Source organism: Podarcis tiliguerta, assembly GCF_965153285.1.
Source record: "Podarcis tiliguerta genome assembly, chromosome: 3".
Classification (NCBI taxonomy): Eukaryota; Metazoa; Chordata; class Lepidosauria; order Squamata; family Lacertidae; genus Podarcis; species Podarcis tiliguerta.
The window spans coordinates 55,136,793-55,153,779 of record NC_139536.1 but is presented as its reverse complement, the minus strand read 5'-3'; the positions used below and the strand labels follow the sequence as shown (position 1 = coordinate 55,153,779).

At 41.8% G+C, this 16,987-nt stretch overlaps 1 protein-coding gene and 1 long non-coding RNA gene across 4 annotated transcripts in view; one reads left to right on the top strand and one right to left on the bottom strand.

Annotated features, from left to right (window-relative positions):
* LOC310675037 overlaps nt 1-11,613 on the bottom strand; it is a 67,344-nt gene extending 55,731 nt beyond the window's left edge. Inside the window, exon 1 of the long non-coding RNA XR_014509865.1 lies at nt 10,851-11,613. This is a non-coding gene — a long non-coding RNA (uncharacterized lncRNA). The remainder of the gene's footprint in view (nt 1-10,850) is intronic.
* AKAP12 (A-kinase anchoring protein 12) overlaps nt 6,876-16,987 on the top strand; it is a 65,841-nt gene continuing 55,729 nt past the window's right edge. For 2 of the 3 annotated variants that reach the window (XM_083434716.1, XM_083434715.1), the window contains exon 1: nt 11,435-12,122. In XM_083434716.1, the coding sequence (XP_083290842.1) occupies nt 11,973-12,122 (150 nt within the window). In that variant the 5' untranslated portion in view covers nt 11,435-11,972. Of the gene's footprint in view, nt 7,157-11,434; nt 12,123-16,987 lie in introns of those variants that run through there. The other variant, XM_083434718.1, reaches the window with a different exon arrangement.

Below are 16,987 nucleotides of genomic sequence, written 5' to 3'. Positions count from 1 at the left end.
AATAAAATTAATAATATAATTGGCCCTTCAGGAAGAATTGGCAGGAAAAGGAGTGTTTGTTTGCTGGAGCTACATTTGCAGAACATAAATCAACATTTTATAATAGATCAGTTTTGAACGTAACTGCTTTAGCAGAAAACCTCTGTATTATTATTGTTTTTAAAAAATACAAACAGGAATCAACAACTAAACATGAATTGAGAGTGAAGGGACATGAGAATGAGGGAATATTAGCAAATCAAAGACCAGTCATTTAATTGCTTTTTATTTTTAAAAGGTTTGCACAGGAGCAGTGTCTCATATATATTGTCTATGTCTATGTCTGTCTATGTCTATGTCTATGTCTATGTCTATGTCTATGTCTATGTCTGTCTATAAACAGCTACAATAGGAAGTTAAGAGGGATGGGAATGTGGATGAAAGTAGGTGATGGACTAAGCTAAGGACGAGAAGGGAGGGTGCAATTATTTGTCAATTTCACAAGGGGGGGAGCTTTTTTGCAGCCTTCCCCAAGGCAAAACAGTTGGGTTACATCATGGGTTATTCAGAAAGCCATCTTCTGCTGAAAGTGGGGAGTGCACCAGGAAACAGAAAGGGGACCTTGACTGGCTTCCAGTTACAGATCCAAGTGTTGTGAAATTAAAAAATATTATTTTCCCCCTGAAAGTTTAAAATATAAGTAAAAATGAAATGTAGGGTTGAATCTTACAACTGAGAGATTTATTATTATTTATTAATATATTTGTTGTAGGATAAAGAAAGAGAAAATTCTGAAATGTCTTCCTGATTTAGTGAAAGTAACAGACAATTCAGGAAAACTGCAATACAGGATAATTTAATAAAGGAAACTTGGGATTCTGAGGCACATCTTCAGAGATTTGCGGCGTGGTACATGCCAGCATCCATGAATAGGAGCCACTGGGAAGCTAATGGGCAATGTATCCTTCTTCTTCTTCTTCTTCTTCTTCTTCTTCTTCTTCAGCGATCACTCGTAGCTGAGTAAGATTGTCTTCAATGAACACGGATTTAACAATGAGTCCGTAAGTGACAGTGGAGGCCAATTCTGGATCCACACGTCCTTCCACAGTGGGGACATTGGTTTCCGGGTAGGAATTGATCACGGTGTGGATTTGCCAAGCGTGCCTTCCTCTTAGCACGTTTCTCCCTTGCGTCCTGAGTTCGAGTGTCTTCAAAGCCCATGACACCTTTGGTAAAGGCTGTTCTCCAACTTGAGCGCTCGCAGGCCAGTGTTTCCCAGTTGTCAGTGTTTATACTACATTTTTTTAGATTTGCCTTGACACAGTCTTTAAACCTCTTTTGTTGACCACTGTGTGTTTGTTCATATGATGTAATGTCCCTAGCCTGGGATGTCATTGTTTGACTGTGTTGCACTTCAGTCTCCTGCCTTGGAAAGCTTTGTTGAATCTCCTTCCTACTGTACTTAAGCAATAAAAAAGTACCTGGCATTGACCTACTTTCACTGTTCCTGAAACCAAGGAGAGTTACAATTTGAAATACTATCTTGTTCAGAACATTCTTTTTTAAAAAATAAATAAATAAATATACAGTTCATATATGTATATGTTCCAAGTGCATGCACACACTTTAGCATACAACCATTGAAGGGATGGCCAACTTTGCTGCCAAGGAGTGTGGTGGAGTCTCCTTCTTTGGAGGTCTTTAAGCAGAGGCTTGACAACCATATGTCAGGAGTGCTCTGATGGTGTTTCCTGCTTGGCAGGGGGTTGGACTCGATGGCCCTTGTGGTCTCTTCCAACTCTATGATTCTATGATTCAGTGTGGCCCTCAAGTCAAAAAATGTTAGCCACCCATGCTTTATAGGATTGCAGTCTTAGGCTAGATTTTGTGGCTCAGTACTCTATCTGCAACATGTGATAATAATACTCAGAAAAGGGCTGAGAAGCATTACTGAGGTACATACATGAAGCATGCTCTAAAATGCTGTATTAGCCTCTATAAATGAAAAATATGATTCTTGTTATTTTTCCTCCTGCTGCCTTTTAACACATGTTCACCCACATTACAAGAATCTGATGTCTTTAATTTGATGACCCAGAACAGTCTGGCCTGGGACTAGAAATTTCAGCCATGCAGTAAACAAGCTAAACAGCAGACTAAGTAAAAGCTCTTAAGTTTGCTTATGGCTCAATTTTGCTAAACAAATTGCTGCATATTAATTGCTGTACACTTGCAAAATTACATATTCTTCCTTGTTTTCATTCCTTGTGCATCAGCTCAGCCTTACCCCTTGTGATGTTCTCTCTGTTACCATCTCCCCCTCATTTATCTCATCTCAGTTGTTCTCTGTTCTTCTTCCCTTTGCTCTTTCGCTCTTTCAAATGCCTATTGTCTTTCTTTGCTGTTCAAGTTCTTGAATCTTTTAAAATCTATTTCTTCTCAAGTTGATAACTATGCAGATGTCATCTGTCAGCTATGGAATCTTTCACCGAGGTTTTCCTCCTTTTTGTTACACTGGATAAATGCTCTTGCATCCATCAAAATCACTTTCTGCACACTCGTTACTATGAGATGGAGTTTTAAACCACCATTTTCTATTCATAAACAGGTGATGAAAGAGTAGATTTCTAGAAGTGGGCTTTTAATCCAAGGTAGTGATTACAAGCACAGGACCAACTAGGGAAGCGCAGTGGCTCTTGCATGCAGAAAGTCCCAGGTCCACATTCTGGCATTTTCAGGTAGGGCTGGGAGAGACTATAGAGAGCAGTGTAGAGACTATAGAGTCAGTGTTGACAGTACTGAGCTGGATGGACCAGTTGTCAGTATAAGGCAGCTTCTTATGTCCCTAGCTGGCTGTATCACTCCTCCACATTTATTGATCTATGATCAAAGAAAGGGCGGTTTTGTTCTTGAAGTTAGGAGAATTATTTCATCAACCCCATCAGGTTTTATTCATTCATTCATTTATCATATTCTTCTTCTGTCTATCCTGTGATCAAAGCAGCTTACAACAGTGTCTAGAATACTAAAAGTATTGCAGAACATTATGTAGTACGAATGCAGTTCTGCATCAATTACGTCCAATACAACCCCCCCCCCATCAATTCCTAAAATATTCCTGAAAATAATATATCTTTAATTTCCTTCTAAGTGCTGCTATGGTTCTGCTGTGATGCATGTTCCATATTATGCTGTTCCACAACCCGGGGCAACCACCAAGAAAGCCCTAATTCTTGCTGAGGCTGGTATGGTAAGACTAGAATTTGTACATGTAGGTTTTGGTAATGTTTCATGCCCTGTGGAAATCACCCTTCTGAACTTTGGCAAGTCAGTAAACTTCTCTGTATTTCAGTTTAACCAGACATTTATTCCTAAAGGAACTTTGAGGTCTTCATATTGAAGCTCCTATTCAAGAGCAAAATATTGTTTTTTTTAAATTCCTTGTTCTGTTAGTAGCTTTGTTTCTTTTTTGCAGCTGTTGGATACCTACAGAAAACATGCCTTCCAGCAAGCAGTTCTCGACGCATATTAATTGGGCTCAGAGCACAAGGAAATCCGAACCTTCAAAGTACCTGACTGCACATTAGTCTGTTGCTGGGCTTGAAGCCTGGTTTATGGGTAACAAACAATTATAAAAATTAGCATAGAAAAAGAATTCTAGAGATCATGAGAAGATCATATGGTCTTCCACCCTCTGCTTGCAATTAAGACTATTATTGGCTATGGCTTTTGAATCTGCAGTGTATCTTACAAAACAGAAAAATAAAAGAAGAGTTATTAAAGGAAGATGACCCAATTGTGCAAATCTTAGTGAATATACCATTTGACTTTTGCTTGAAAAACAGATGTATTGACTGTTTCTGAGAAGTTCGGAAAACACCCCCAGTTCAATAATTTTATCAGACATGAAAGCAGCTCCTAATCAATTTTGATCTTGCTGAGAAATTCAAGTCCAAAAACAGTAAAATAGAAGCTGGCAGGTCAGCCAAGGAAGTATTCTTGCTCATATACTTTTTCCTGCTTTAACTCTTACCAAGTATCGCTTGACATATGGGCCATTCACTTGGCTGTAAAAATAACAACAGTTGTGAGAGTGCCTTTTAAAACAAAAGTGACGTGTTAAAGAGCACTCACTGGGCTGACCCATTAATGTATTTGCTATTTAAAACTGTTTGTAAAAGGAGTGAGTCTTCTTAGTATTTAAAAGATTAACTCCATGACACTTTTTTATATATATGGGGGGAAAAACCTTGATATTTATATAGTGCCACAATGTCGCATAAGCTTTACAGGATTCCAGTGATTACGGTAGTTTGCTCAATGCTAAGTCCTCTCATTCACTGCACTGGCACTTTGAGTGTCCCGTGATATGCCTTTAATTTTGATGTCTCAGATACTACCAATCATCACAACAATCTGGCATACTATTTGTGTACACTGTGGCCTCAGAGAAGTCCAGTTGCCATCAAGTATTCAATTATTTAATAATCAAAAGTATAACACTGATGTGCTAAACAACATCTACAAGATATCTGATCTATGATTAATGCTCAGTATCACCATTTTAAATATCGTAAATATGCAATGTGAGACATCTACTCAGAAGTATGCTCCAGTGATTCCTTGTGTGATTCTCTTGCTTTAAAAAAATCTTAGCTTGAATGGGAAGGTCTTGATTTTCTATTAATGACAATAGTTCTCAAAACATGTATACATCTAATTAAAAAAACCCCAAACACTTTAAGGCTTATTTGTTCACTCCTAATGGAGTGATATATAGTGGGATATATAATGGGATGCGGATGGCGCTGTGGGTTAAACCACAGAGCCTAGGACTTGCCGATCAGAAGGTCGGCGGTTCGAATCCCTGCAATGGGGTGAGCTCCCGTTGCTCGGTCCCAGCTCCTGCCAACCTAGCAGTTCGAAAGCACGTCAAAGTGCAAGTAGATAAATAGGCACCGCTCCGGCGGGAAGGTAAACAGCATTTCCGTGCGCTGCTCTGGTTTGCCAGAAGCTGATTAGTCCTGCTGGCCACATGACCCGGAAGCTGTATGCCGGCTCCCTCGGCCAATAAAGTCAGATGAGCGCCACAACCCCAGAGTCTGGACCTAATGGTCAGGGGTCCCTTTACCTTTTTACTAATGGTATACAGTGATCAGTATCAGTTCAATGTTTTTTGTTGCCCTGAGCAGCAAAACTTGCTTCCCTCCTTTCCTTCCATCCACATTTGAATCTTCTTGCTTGTTGAGAAGCATTAAATTACCAAGTTTTGCCTCTAATCACATTTTTCTTGTTTTTGTTTTAATTTATTTAACAAAACATTCAGGAATCATCTTGAAATCGTTTCGGAGTAAGCTAAACACATAAAGGTATTAGGATGGCCTCCTGGATGAGACCAAAGACCCATCTAGTCCAACACCCTGAGGCTCACTTTGGCAGCACATATACTATAAACCTATAAAAATACACAGAGGTTAGCATATTTAACATCCAGCATTCTGCAGCCAGATGCTTTGGGGTATGTAGGACATGAAGGCTTCGTCCCTCCTTCCCTGCTTGTCTCCTAGCCATTTATATTCAAAGACCTACTTCTTTGAATAGACATTTGTACAGAATAGACAGACAGTACGTGGAGAAGCAGACTGCAAAATTAAGTATCTTGTAATGCTGAATAAAGGGCAAAAAACTGCATTTCCAGTTGTTTCAATGAGATTGAATGATTGTGTTATAGACTGCTTTTGGTCACACTGTGACCTCAAAGTGGTTTCCAGCATGCAGATAAAATAACATACCACTTAAAATTCATAAAAGCAGTAAAATACAGCAACGTTTTAATCTGATACTAAGTACAGGCAGCTGAGCAAGGTAAACAAATCTTGTAAAGGCATCTCTCTATGATCAGATCAGAAAGGTAACATTTTCCCAAACCACACCTTCATATCTCTTTATACCCATGAACGGTCCCTAAAGTGCGCAAACAGACAAGAGACAGGCAGATGGAGACTGGTTCCAGACTAAATTAGGTACAGTATGTTTTAGCCTCATTTAAATCAAAGGGATAAATTGACTAACTTAAGTCACATTGATTTCAGAGGGACTAAAGCATGACTAGTTTGAATCCCTAGTCAGTCTATCTAAACATCTTCCTTGATGTAAACATGTTTTATTATTCTGTCATCAAAGGTTTATTGTTAATACAATCTGAGGTTGGCATAGCATAACACTGAGATACAAGGAAGTTGAAAAAGAGAAAGACTACCTTTCCCTCCTACTTCTCTAGCCCACAGAAACCTCTTATTAGATGAGGCAGAAGATCACAATGTGTGGTTAATTTTATCACCCCAAACAGGAAGAAACTTCATTCACAGAAATATCATTATAGCCATGTGATTCTTGATTGACGGGTAGTATAGAAAACAACAACAACAACAACAACAATGGTGTTAAAGCAGCAAAACTGTGTCTGACAACTAGCCCCCCCCCCTCCACCAATGAATTAGTGAGGTAAGGATGATTGTGGCTGACAAACACATAAGTAAAGGTAAAGGGACCGCTGACAATTAGGTCCATTCGTGACTGACTCTAGGGTTGCAGCGCTCATCTCGCTTTATTGGCCGAGGGAGCCGGCGTACAGCTTCTGGGTCATGTGGCCAGGATGACTAAGCTGCTACTGGAGAACCAGAGCAGCGCACGGAAACACCGTTTACCTTCCCGCTGGAGCGGTACCTATTTATCTACTTGCACTTTGATGCGCTTTCGAACTGCTAGGTGGGCAGGAGCAGGGACCAAGCAACGGAAGCTCACCCCGTCACGGGGATTCGAACCGCCAACCTTCTGATCAGCAAGTCGTAGGCTCTGTGGTTTAACCCACAGTGCCACCCGCGGACAAACACATACCTAGGTGCTAAATGGGGGGTATAGAGGAATTAGAAATATACCCTTGTCTATGGTAAGGGTATTGATTTTACATACCCTGTTATTATTTCTATAGCTATAGGCTCCCCTTAAAAGTGAGCTTCAATTGGACTTTGCCAACATTCTAGTGCATAGTTGTGACAGTTGAAAAACAGCAGTTAAGAATGCAGCAAAACCATCAGTGGGCAGGGGGAAAGAATCTGTTCAAGCAGAGGAGCTTTTATCTTTCCTTGGTGGTATTCCAACAGCTTCACAAGGTTGGGTAAGTGTTTATATATAATGGAGTGTCACCTTGATGTTTTACATTGGTGTTGTATTTGTATTAAGTTTTACCATGTTTCGAAACATTGATTTGGAAGTCTGTTTGGAAGTTCAGTAGCAACAAACCAACAGCACAAGAATGTATTTGCGTGCTAACGTTTTGTCCATTAGTTTCAGAGCTGCCTTTGGCATTACTTTTTAAGACCAGCAATTGTTGCATAGCATACATTGCATTGGAGTGGGGAACCTGAAACCTTCCAGATGTTACGGTAATGCAACTCCCATCAGCCCCAGTTATAATGGCCCATGGTCAGGGGCTGATTGGTGCTCTAATCCAGAAATATCAGGAGGGCCACAGGTTCCCCATAGTTACATTTCCTTGGTCTGATCTTAGAAGACATCAGTGCAGGAAGCCAGTCTGTTAAACACTCTCCCTGTGTCACCGGTTTCTCAGCGGACTAAACCTCAGCAAATGTAATACGTAAGCACCTTTGAACCAGTTGAATATAAAGGCTCCACTACTGTTTAACTGTTGTTATGCCACTATGCCACTTCTCATAGCACATTGGGATGCTTCTTTGTGAGTAGTGCAACAGTGGTGTAGCCTGGGGGAGTCACAGAGGTGATTGATTGTCCAGGGAGGAAATTGTTCGGGGTGCAAAATTTCAACACCCGGTGCTGCCTCAATACAGCTGTGCACTTCCATCACTGGGCTCTGTTGAAAATAGCTTCTCTATTCAAGCTGGGAAATGACCTTTCCAGACAACAGAACAACTTTTCTTAATTCTGCAGTTACCATCTTCTGGGTGATGCGGACGCTGTTAGGCAGTTGAATGTGCATGCATACTCCATCCTGCCCCCCCAGCTGCCCTGGGTGCTGGCAACCCACACTATGCCACTGCAACTGATTGTCACACTGCTTCCCAGCTGTCAGATTGGTTACAACTCTTATCAGCTATTCAGGTACTGTTATGTGTTGGGAACATCACAGGAAAATGAACTCATTTTTAACACATAATTACATTCTTGCAAACACAACTGAAAATGAGACATAATCAGGGAAATGCTTTGCAGTTCCTAGGATATGTTTGGAAGGTGCCAGGTTGGTACACAGTCAATTACTTATGTTATAAATGGTGTTGTTCTCTCACCTTTTGAAAGTCATTATTAGTGCACAAAGAAAATAGGAAGTTAATAAAGAAAGGGACTCAAGGATAAAGTACTACTAACAGAAATGCATGTAAGGTGGGATAGCCCATGAAAAGAGAAGTCTGTGAATCAAAGATTGGTGAAAACAAAAGTATAGCATACATGAGTACTTAAGGATTAGACATTACAAAGATTTTAAAGAAAACCTTACACATACTCTCCTCCATTTTAAAAAATAATATCAATAATTCACTATCCTGTTCTAACTGCCTCAATTATTTAACATGTTGTTTTGAGTAAGACACAGAATAAAAATATTGCCCATTAACCCCTGATTCTAAATACCTTTACTTTGTTTTGCTGGCACATGCTTCCTAATAGGATTAAGACGGTATATCAGTTATCCAACAAATAACTGTTTTAACACTAAATCATGGCAACCCACCCTGTATCCTCTTCATAATGCTACAATAATAATTTCCTATCCTGAGGAACTGTATTGGCTCTTACAGTGTGAAGAGTGGTGGGAAGCTGATAGTAAAAAATGTATTAGTTGAAATGATTACCTTGGAACAATGAACGTTTGGTCTTACAAACAACTGCAGAAATAAATGTTGAAATGACTCTGAGGTTTATCGGTAGATGTAGGAAAAAAGGAATGGGATTAACCCAAAGTAAATAACCATAAGGATTAAAAAACTGTACTATTAATATATAGTTTAAAATATAGTTTAAAATGCTTTAAACATTTATCAGTGAGTCAAGTATTTGTGCTGAAATTTTACTTAAACAGCAATTATGAATTTGTTAGGTACTTGTATTAAGCCAACTACTGCACCATGGGAAAGGAAGCTGAATTAATTCAGTATCAGGACACACAATCCTATGTTCCTTGTTCTGTTTTGTTCACCACTGTAACTTAACCTGAGCTATTGGAAATAGCATAAAGGACCTGTTTTGCATGAAAAGAAATCTGTATTTATTCTGATGCAGCGTTAGGGGTTGAAACCTTGCTTTGTTGGCTTCTTTTTTGTCAGCTTTACACTGAACAGAACCTCACTAATCAGATATTAGGAGAACTAACAACACTCTGTAAATACCTTTTGAAATTTGGCGGAAGAAAAATATGTTGGGGGGAAATTAGATAGGTTCCTCTGCAAAGCTGTAAGTGAAATTGCACCTTTAACTATGGATTTTTACAAATATACCAATGCACATATATTTTACATTTTCACTTAATCATACTCTCAGGATAGTAAACCCCTAATATCAATGGACCTTATTCCATATGTGCTTAGAGTTGCAGGCTCATCTTTGAACAAATACATTCTAGGGTTCAGATTCCTTACATAATAAATAACTGTATAACCACTTCCTCAGTCTAGTCTAGTCATGACTATTGCATGGCTTTGAGCAGGTAACTATTAGCATCAGTGCATGTGAATAACACACTGTGTGAGATGCAACCCCACACCTAGCAAAGCATTTCACCTTGGGCTGAGTTTACTACCTCAGACAAAGGAGATGGTGCCCCCCTTTCCATTTTCCTTACGGAAGTTGAGTGAACTTTACTTCAGTAGTACAGCATCTCCCATCACACTGAAGGGGAACAGACTTGCTTAGGGGATCCAGGGACGTTGGGGGTGGCAACACTCAATAGCTCCTGCTTAGGGTGTTATAGGAATTCTAAAGTCTCATATATATATAAATCAGTATTTTCTTACAAGGGGAAGAAAACGAGAGAAGGGCACAGCTTTGTCCTCCAACATTTTGCCACCACTCTCTGTCTCTGGTATCTGCCAACTGAGGTGACCACCTCTCTTTGTCTAATGCTGGGAGTGACCTGTGACTGCAGTCTTTCATTGGAAAACAAAACCCTGACCAAATACATTTTAGTAAAAATGGGTGAGTGGCAGATATTGCTATCACTTTAAGAATATCAAAAGAAAGGTAAGCTGTTCTGTATGCTATGAGAAAATCCAACTATTATGTCCCAGAATCCTGGGAATTGTAGTTTGTTAAGGGTCTTGGGAATTATAGCTCCATGAGAGAGAAACTACAGTTCTCAGTATTATTTGGGGAAAACTATATGTGACATATTTACAATGCGATCCTGTACATGTCTACACAAAACTAGGTCCCACTGAATTCAGTGCATCTTACTCCCATATACACATGTACTGGATTGCAGGGTATAAAGTGCTAGGACTTTTAAAAATAACTCAAAGTAAACAAAATATCTGTTTTCAATTTTGTTGAAAGACAGTTCAGTCATTGCCAATTTAGTATCATCTTATGAAGAAATAAAAAGCCATCAATATTTTATTACATTTCTGCAACGGCACTTTTCTTGTCGATCTCTGGAAAATCTCCAAACATCAAAATACGATACTAGTGATTCAGGTTAGGCCTGTCTCCATGGCTTTGCAATGCTACTGGTTAATGGCAATTATTTTACTGGCAAATCTAGCAGATCTAATGCTATTCCACTTTGCATCCCCCCCCCCAAAAAAAACCCAGAAGAATAAATTAGACAAGTCACTAACCAGCAGTAGACTATCACATAGATAGCACAGGACATCAACTGAAAACCAGGCTTGTGGGCCTAGATAGGAGTTAGGCCTGCAGGTCTGCCAGTCTCTTCTGTAGTGTTACATTGCCGTTCGAGTTGGCCGCCAATGGCACGGGCCCAGGGACACACAAAAATAATGTCTCTCTACTCTGGCTCGGAGCCCGCCTGCCTGTGTGCCAGGTGAGGCACACAGGCGCCTCAGCTCCCTCCTTAGGTGACTGGCCAAGGGTTCAAGAGACAAGGGCGGTGGCGGCGGCGGCACTGGTACAGCTCCTTGCCAACAGCACAAAGAAGCCTAGGTACGCCTCTGCACGGAACACTTGGAGAAATAGAAATTGGCCACCTTTGATCTACTCCCATTTTTCCACTGTGTTTTGCTGCATGGGAAGTGTTGAAATAAGGGACGTTTGGCAATTCTAGTCCCTGGTGATTTATGCTTCGAGTACTACAGTAGGCACGGCCGCCTGCCTTTGCTGGGGTGGGAGGTGGGGAGCACATCAAAAATGCCTCGTCAGCTGAAGGTCACGGAGACGTAATCTGCAGAGCCACTTTCCCTCCAGCTCTCTCGGTAATGGAATTAAGGCCCATTAATCTAGCGCGATGGCGAGAGCGGGAGGCGACTCTTCCTTAGAAGGGGCACTTAGAAAAGTCAAAGAACTATCTCTGTGGCGGGGAGGGGGCAAAGAAGGCCAGGGTGTGGGCAGCCACCTTGGTCAGAGGTGGCGGGATGTTGTCTCTCTCTCTTTCTCTTCCCCCGCCCCTTCTCGAGTCCAGGTTTGATGCTGCAAGGCGTGTCCGAGGCTCTGCTCATGTGATGGAGCAGGAGGGAGAGGCGGGCGGGAGGACCAGAGAGGAGCTTGTTCTTTCCTCCCCCCCAGCTCTCTAAAGGAGTTTGCAGAAAGCTACTGGTTTCCTTCAGTCGCAGCTTGAGCGCTCTGCTGAGCGGCCGAGACTGAGGCGAAGGGCGCAGCTGCCTGGACAGCTTCATTATTGCTCTCCTCTTTTTTATCATTCCTGGGCGGGAAGCGTCGGGTCTGGGCAGCGGAGGTGAGAGACCGGCGTCGCGAAGCAGCCGCTCACCGAAGAGAGCGAAGCCATGGGAGCCGGCAGCTCTGCGGAGCAGCGGAGCCCGCAGGACGGGGCCACTGCAGCAGAGGAGTCCCAGCCCGGCAGCCCTGCGGGAGAAGCGCCCACGGCGGCGGCGGCGGCGGGGGCCGAGCCGGAGCAGCCGGAGGATCCCGCCAAGGTACGAGCCTCGCTGCCATGCTGCGCGCCTGGGAGAGCGCTTGGGGGGCTGGGGTGTGTGTGTTTTGAGGCCGCTCCGCCTCAGTCAACTCAAACTTTAGGGGGGCACCTAAGCACCTGCGAAGGGGCTGGCGGGCACCTGCCTCCCCTTCGCCCCCCCCGTCCGCGTCCTCTCCAACCCCCCAAAAAGGGGTGAAGTTTGGCGGGGTGGGGCGTGGCGGCCGCTCGGCTCGGCTCTCCTGAGGCGGGGAACTGCGCAACCGGCACCTCCGCAGTAATAAACTCCTCTCTTCCCTTTGTCTGTCAGAAGGGCGGCCAAAAAAAAGTACTTGGCGCAGGCGAAGGGCGGATGAGTAGCCCCCAGGCCCCCCAGGAGCGCGGCCTGGCGTCGCCCCCCCCCCCCGCAGATCACCTCATGCCGTCTTCCCTGGGCGCTTTTGGGGGCGCCTTATTGTATTTGGTTGTTTTGCATCTCGCCTAATTTAGGCTCCTGTGCGCAAGGTATTGCGGTGGGGGGGGGAGCGAGTTAAGGCAGCCTCCCCTCTTGGTTTTCCTTTTGTGTGTACGTACGGATTGGTGTGAGCAAAGACCCCACCCTATGGCCGGACGGCAGGGAGTGGACTGTGCTGTGCCAGGACTGCAGTCCTGCAGTCAGCCAGGGCTTGGTGGTACCCAGGGCTGCTGCAGTTGTAGCCTCTTTTCTTTCTCAGAGGATGAAAGTGAGAGGTGTGTGTAATCCGAAAGTGAGGGGTGGGAGTAAGAAAACAAACGGGAAACCCAGGACTAGTCCCTTGGTGTTTTCTGCACTGACAAGTGTTTAAAAAACCAGCTCTATCCTGCCCCCTCCTCATATCGATCTGCTTCAAAGTACAGCACGTGTTCAGAATAGACAAGTTATTGAACATTCTTCAGTGTTGCATATTATATGAATAATGTGTATGCATTGGTTGTAGCGAGATACTTGTAAATAAATGCCTGCAGTTTCTAGAACTACAGATATTCCTATAAGTAATAAGCTGTATCCTTAACTAACCAAATAATTTTACTGAATATCCTCATTAAAGTTACACATACAAATAGCAACAGAGAACTTAGAGAAGCAAAAAAGGATCTCTTAATACACATTTTCTGTGCACTTTTTTGAGTTACATTTTGCAATTTTCCAGACAAAATTTCTTGTTTCGGATAAGGATGGTTTCTTGCATTATGCTATTTTTCCACCAATATTCCAATAAGTATTTTTCTTTACTTTTTAGAAAATAGTCATGTTTATTAAGCACACTGATTTAGCTCAATAAAGTTATTTAAAAACAATTTAGATACTTATTTTAAACTCTAGATGGAATATTTCAAGCTTGCTGTTTTCCTAATCTAATGTGTGGGTGTTTCTAAAGCTTGAGAACTGGTTGTGACTTTGTTTTTGTGACCTTGAGTCTCAGATTTTTAACTCCCAGGAAGAATTTTCCATAGCTGCTGTCCTGCAGTGTTCACTGTTGAGGGTGGTATTTTCAAAAGTGTTTTAAAAAAGAAGTTAAAATGGAACAAATAGTTTTAATAACTTGAAAGAAATATGTCTTCTGATGACACCTTTCCAAAGTAAAATTTCACAGTGTACGCACAGTTTGTTGCTGTGAGATAATTCAGCTACAGAAATGTAACTGCAGAAATCATGAAATGTGACCAAAGTATCCGACCAAGATGATAAAATAATGCTGGCTTCAAGCTTGAGAAAGAAAAATTCCTGCTAAGAAGGTCAAACCAGCGTCTCTTAAGCTATGTGAAAAAGCATAAATTATTTACTATGTTTCGAATCCTCTTGTACTTTAGGTTCCAGGAAGGGACTTACGCATTTTACCCACGTGATTCCAGTTGTTGGGAGAAAGATAAACCATATGGCTATTTTAATATTAGCTGTGCCAGTGTCTAGAAAGAATTAATCAGAAAATGTTTATTCAGAAACATAAATATATTATTTTAAGTAACATCTAGCCAATAATAATACATTTTAAAATGCAGTTGTTTGCATGACATCTTCTAGACCAGGGATAGGCAACATGGTGCCGTCCAGATATTGTGGACTGTAACTTGCCCTCAGTCCCAGCCAGCATGGCTAGTATGCAGGATGATACGCGTTGTAGTCCAAAACATATTGGGACCATCATTTTGGCTACTCCTGCGCAAGACCACATAAAATCAATTATACCACACCACCTTAACCTGTTCAAGCACAAAAAAGCATGAGCTGCTAACAAAGGCACTTTATACTGAGTGAAAATAATGGAAAGTTCTGGTTCTTTCTCAAACTCCACTCCCATCCCTTCCATACACTTCTGTCCACTGTTCAGGTCAGTGTCTCCAGCAGAGCCAGGCATGGCCAGGCCTGTTTTCTCAAACCTGTTCCTTCTTTCTGTTTTTCCAGATGGAGCCTCCAGTAACATTTTCCCACTACCAACCCAGAGTAATTGTTTGTGGTTGTTCTGGGGAAAGAGGCTGCACATTTCCTCCTTCACTCCTGGTTATAATACTCATTAGACATTCAGCTGAATCAGACTAAGGGTTCATCTAGATTCCACTGAGTTTTTTTGCAAATGGTAGCTAACCAGATTTTTCTGGGAAGCCCACATGCATAGTAACAAATAAATGGCCCACTCCCATTTTTCTAGTATTGCAGTGGCAAATCAGGCACTCTCTTGATGTCATTGGACTACAGTTCTCATAATCCCTGACCATTGTCCAAGTTGGCCTGAGCTGATGGGAGATGGTATCCCAACAACATCTGAAGGGCCACAGGTTCCTCATCCCTGTTTTTGCAGCTGCTATTACACAGTCTTTGAACATAACCTTTGATAAACTTATCCTCCATTAATTTGTCTAACCCTTTTAAAAAGCCATCAAAGCTAGAGGATATCACATCTTGCAGTGATGGATTTCATAAGCTAATTCAATGTTTATGGCTGATTGGAAGAATCAGACATACTGCCTATGCTTTCGACATGGGGGAGCTAAGGTATTGCTCCCCCCATGGTGACTCTTTCAGTGGTAACCAGGCCACCCAGTGTTGTTGGTGGTTGGAAGACTTTGCCTGACCTTTAGGGTTGTACCCAAGTGCCACACTTTACCCCTCGCTTTCCAAAGAGAGTGAATGAATGAAAGATAGCCATTAATCTGCATAGAAAAAAATGCACACATTGGGATAGAGATAACTGTCCCAAGTCCCTGATTATCATAGTGCCTGTAATGAGAAGCAGGTTTCAATCTAAACAGTCCCAGTCTGCATTTTTTTTTTCTTTGTCCAGTAAAGCTCAATGGGAACCTGAGAGGCATAGTAGCAACTAACTACAAAACCCTACCATGGCCTGGATGCTGTTTCTTAGAACATAGGTAAAACTGAGACAAGAGAATTGTCTTTTTGGAACTTCCTTTGGTATATGTGGATTGCAACAAGTATTCTGAGAGTTTGTGATGGCAGTCCCCTGCAGCACACAAAGGAATCATAGAAGTGGTATGCTATGCTTCTACGTAACTTTAAGGTGCTTAATTAACACCATGTAAGTGATATATACTGGCAGACTACTTTAGAATGTATGCTGGAAATTCCCTATCATACCCCAGGGTATATGCTTCTACCCAATTTTTGATTCATATAAACTTAGCAGGTTGAGTTGCAGTAATTTTGAGCCATTCCTTAGAATGCATATTACATTGCCAGTAGTGAAGGAAATTATTTTGCCTCATGCACTAATGAGAGACCATAACTTTCTAGTGCAGTGGGCCTTGGGCCACTTTTAGGTGACCCTCAGTGCCTCAGGCTGACCGGGGCCTCCCCACTTGCCTACTGTGCCCCATAGCCTTTTAGTTGAACCAATGCCAGCATCAGGAGCACCTTGCATATTGAGTAAGAGTGAATGGGGTGGAGTGGTATCAGTTGGAGGAGGGGACATCTCTTCTAACAAAGTGTTGGAGGTGTTGAAAGCCATTAAAAAGTGAGATTAAAAGTTATTTATTATTAATAACCTTAAAGATAAAAATAAATTAGGAATAGAAAGGAAGGGTGTGTGAGAGAATCTGTTATAGGAGGAAGAATAGAATATAAAATGAACACCAAGGAGGAATGGGAAGATGGCAGGTTATTTTTTTTGGGGGGGGGGTATGTGTGAAGGGGATAAGGTAAAAATTGAATGTAAAAGGACACTGGGCTTCAGTTCTTTCCAGCTATTTCAATATCCTTAAGTGCTGCACTGACTATTCTGGAATAGCTACCTTTCCTGGTTCTAACATAGGTTAAAATCCATACTTCATACCTACAAGTAGTGTTCAGTTAAAGGATAAATACTGTAATTTGTATTAAGTGACTTTAAATATGCATCACACATTAAATAAAAGGGGATACGCATACCCTTTTTCATTTAAAAGTGCACAGAATAAATTCAGGTACTGGACAATAAAAACAGTTTATGTTGGGAGTTGAGCAGGAATTTAGAGAAGTACAGTTGATGACCATTTTGTGCTGGGGGGACCCGTTCTTGGCCCCTGTGTGTTTTAGCGCAGCGTGTATAAGCACGTTCCACTCCACCTTTGTTACACATCCTTTTAGTGACTTGTTTAGTGACATTTCCAGTTTGCTTCCGGGTTTGGCGCCATGCATGATTGTGCATCATTTGGACGCACATTAATCAGTCATTGCCTGCACATGCAGACATACCCCAAATCTACCAGTATTGCTTATCTTTGATTTGTTGAAGTTAGTTTTTTTATAGTGTTATTCTTATTCTGGAAATGTAAAGTAAACATTTTATGCTGCAAGCATGTACACATACAGTGGTACCTTGGGATGCGAACAGGATCTGTTCCGAAGCCCTATTCTCA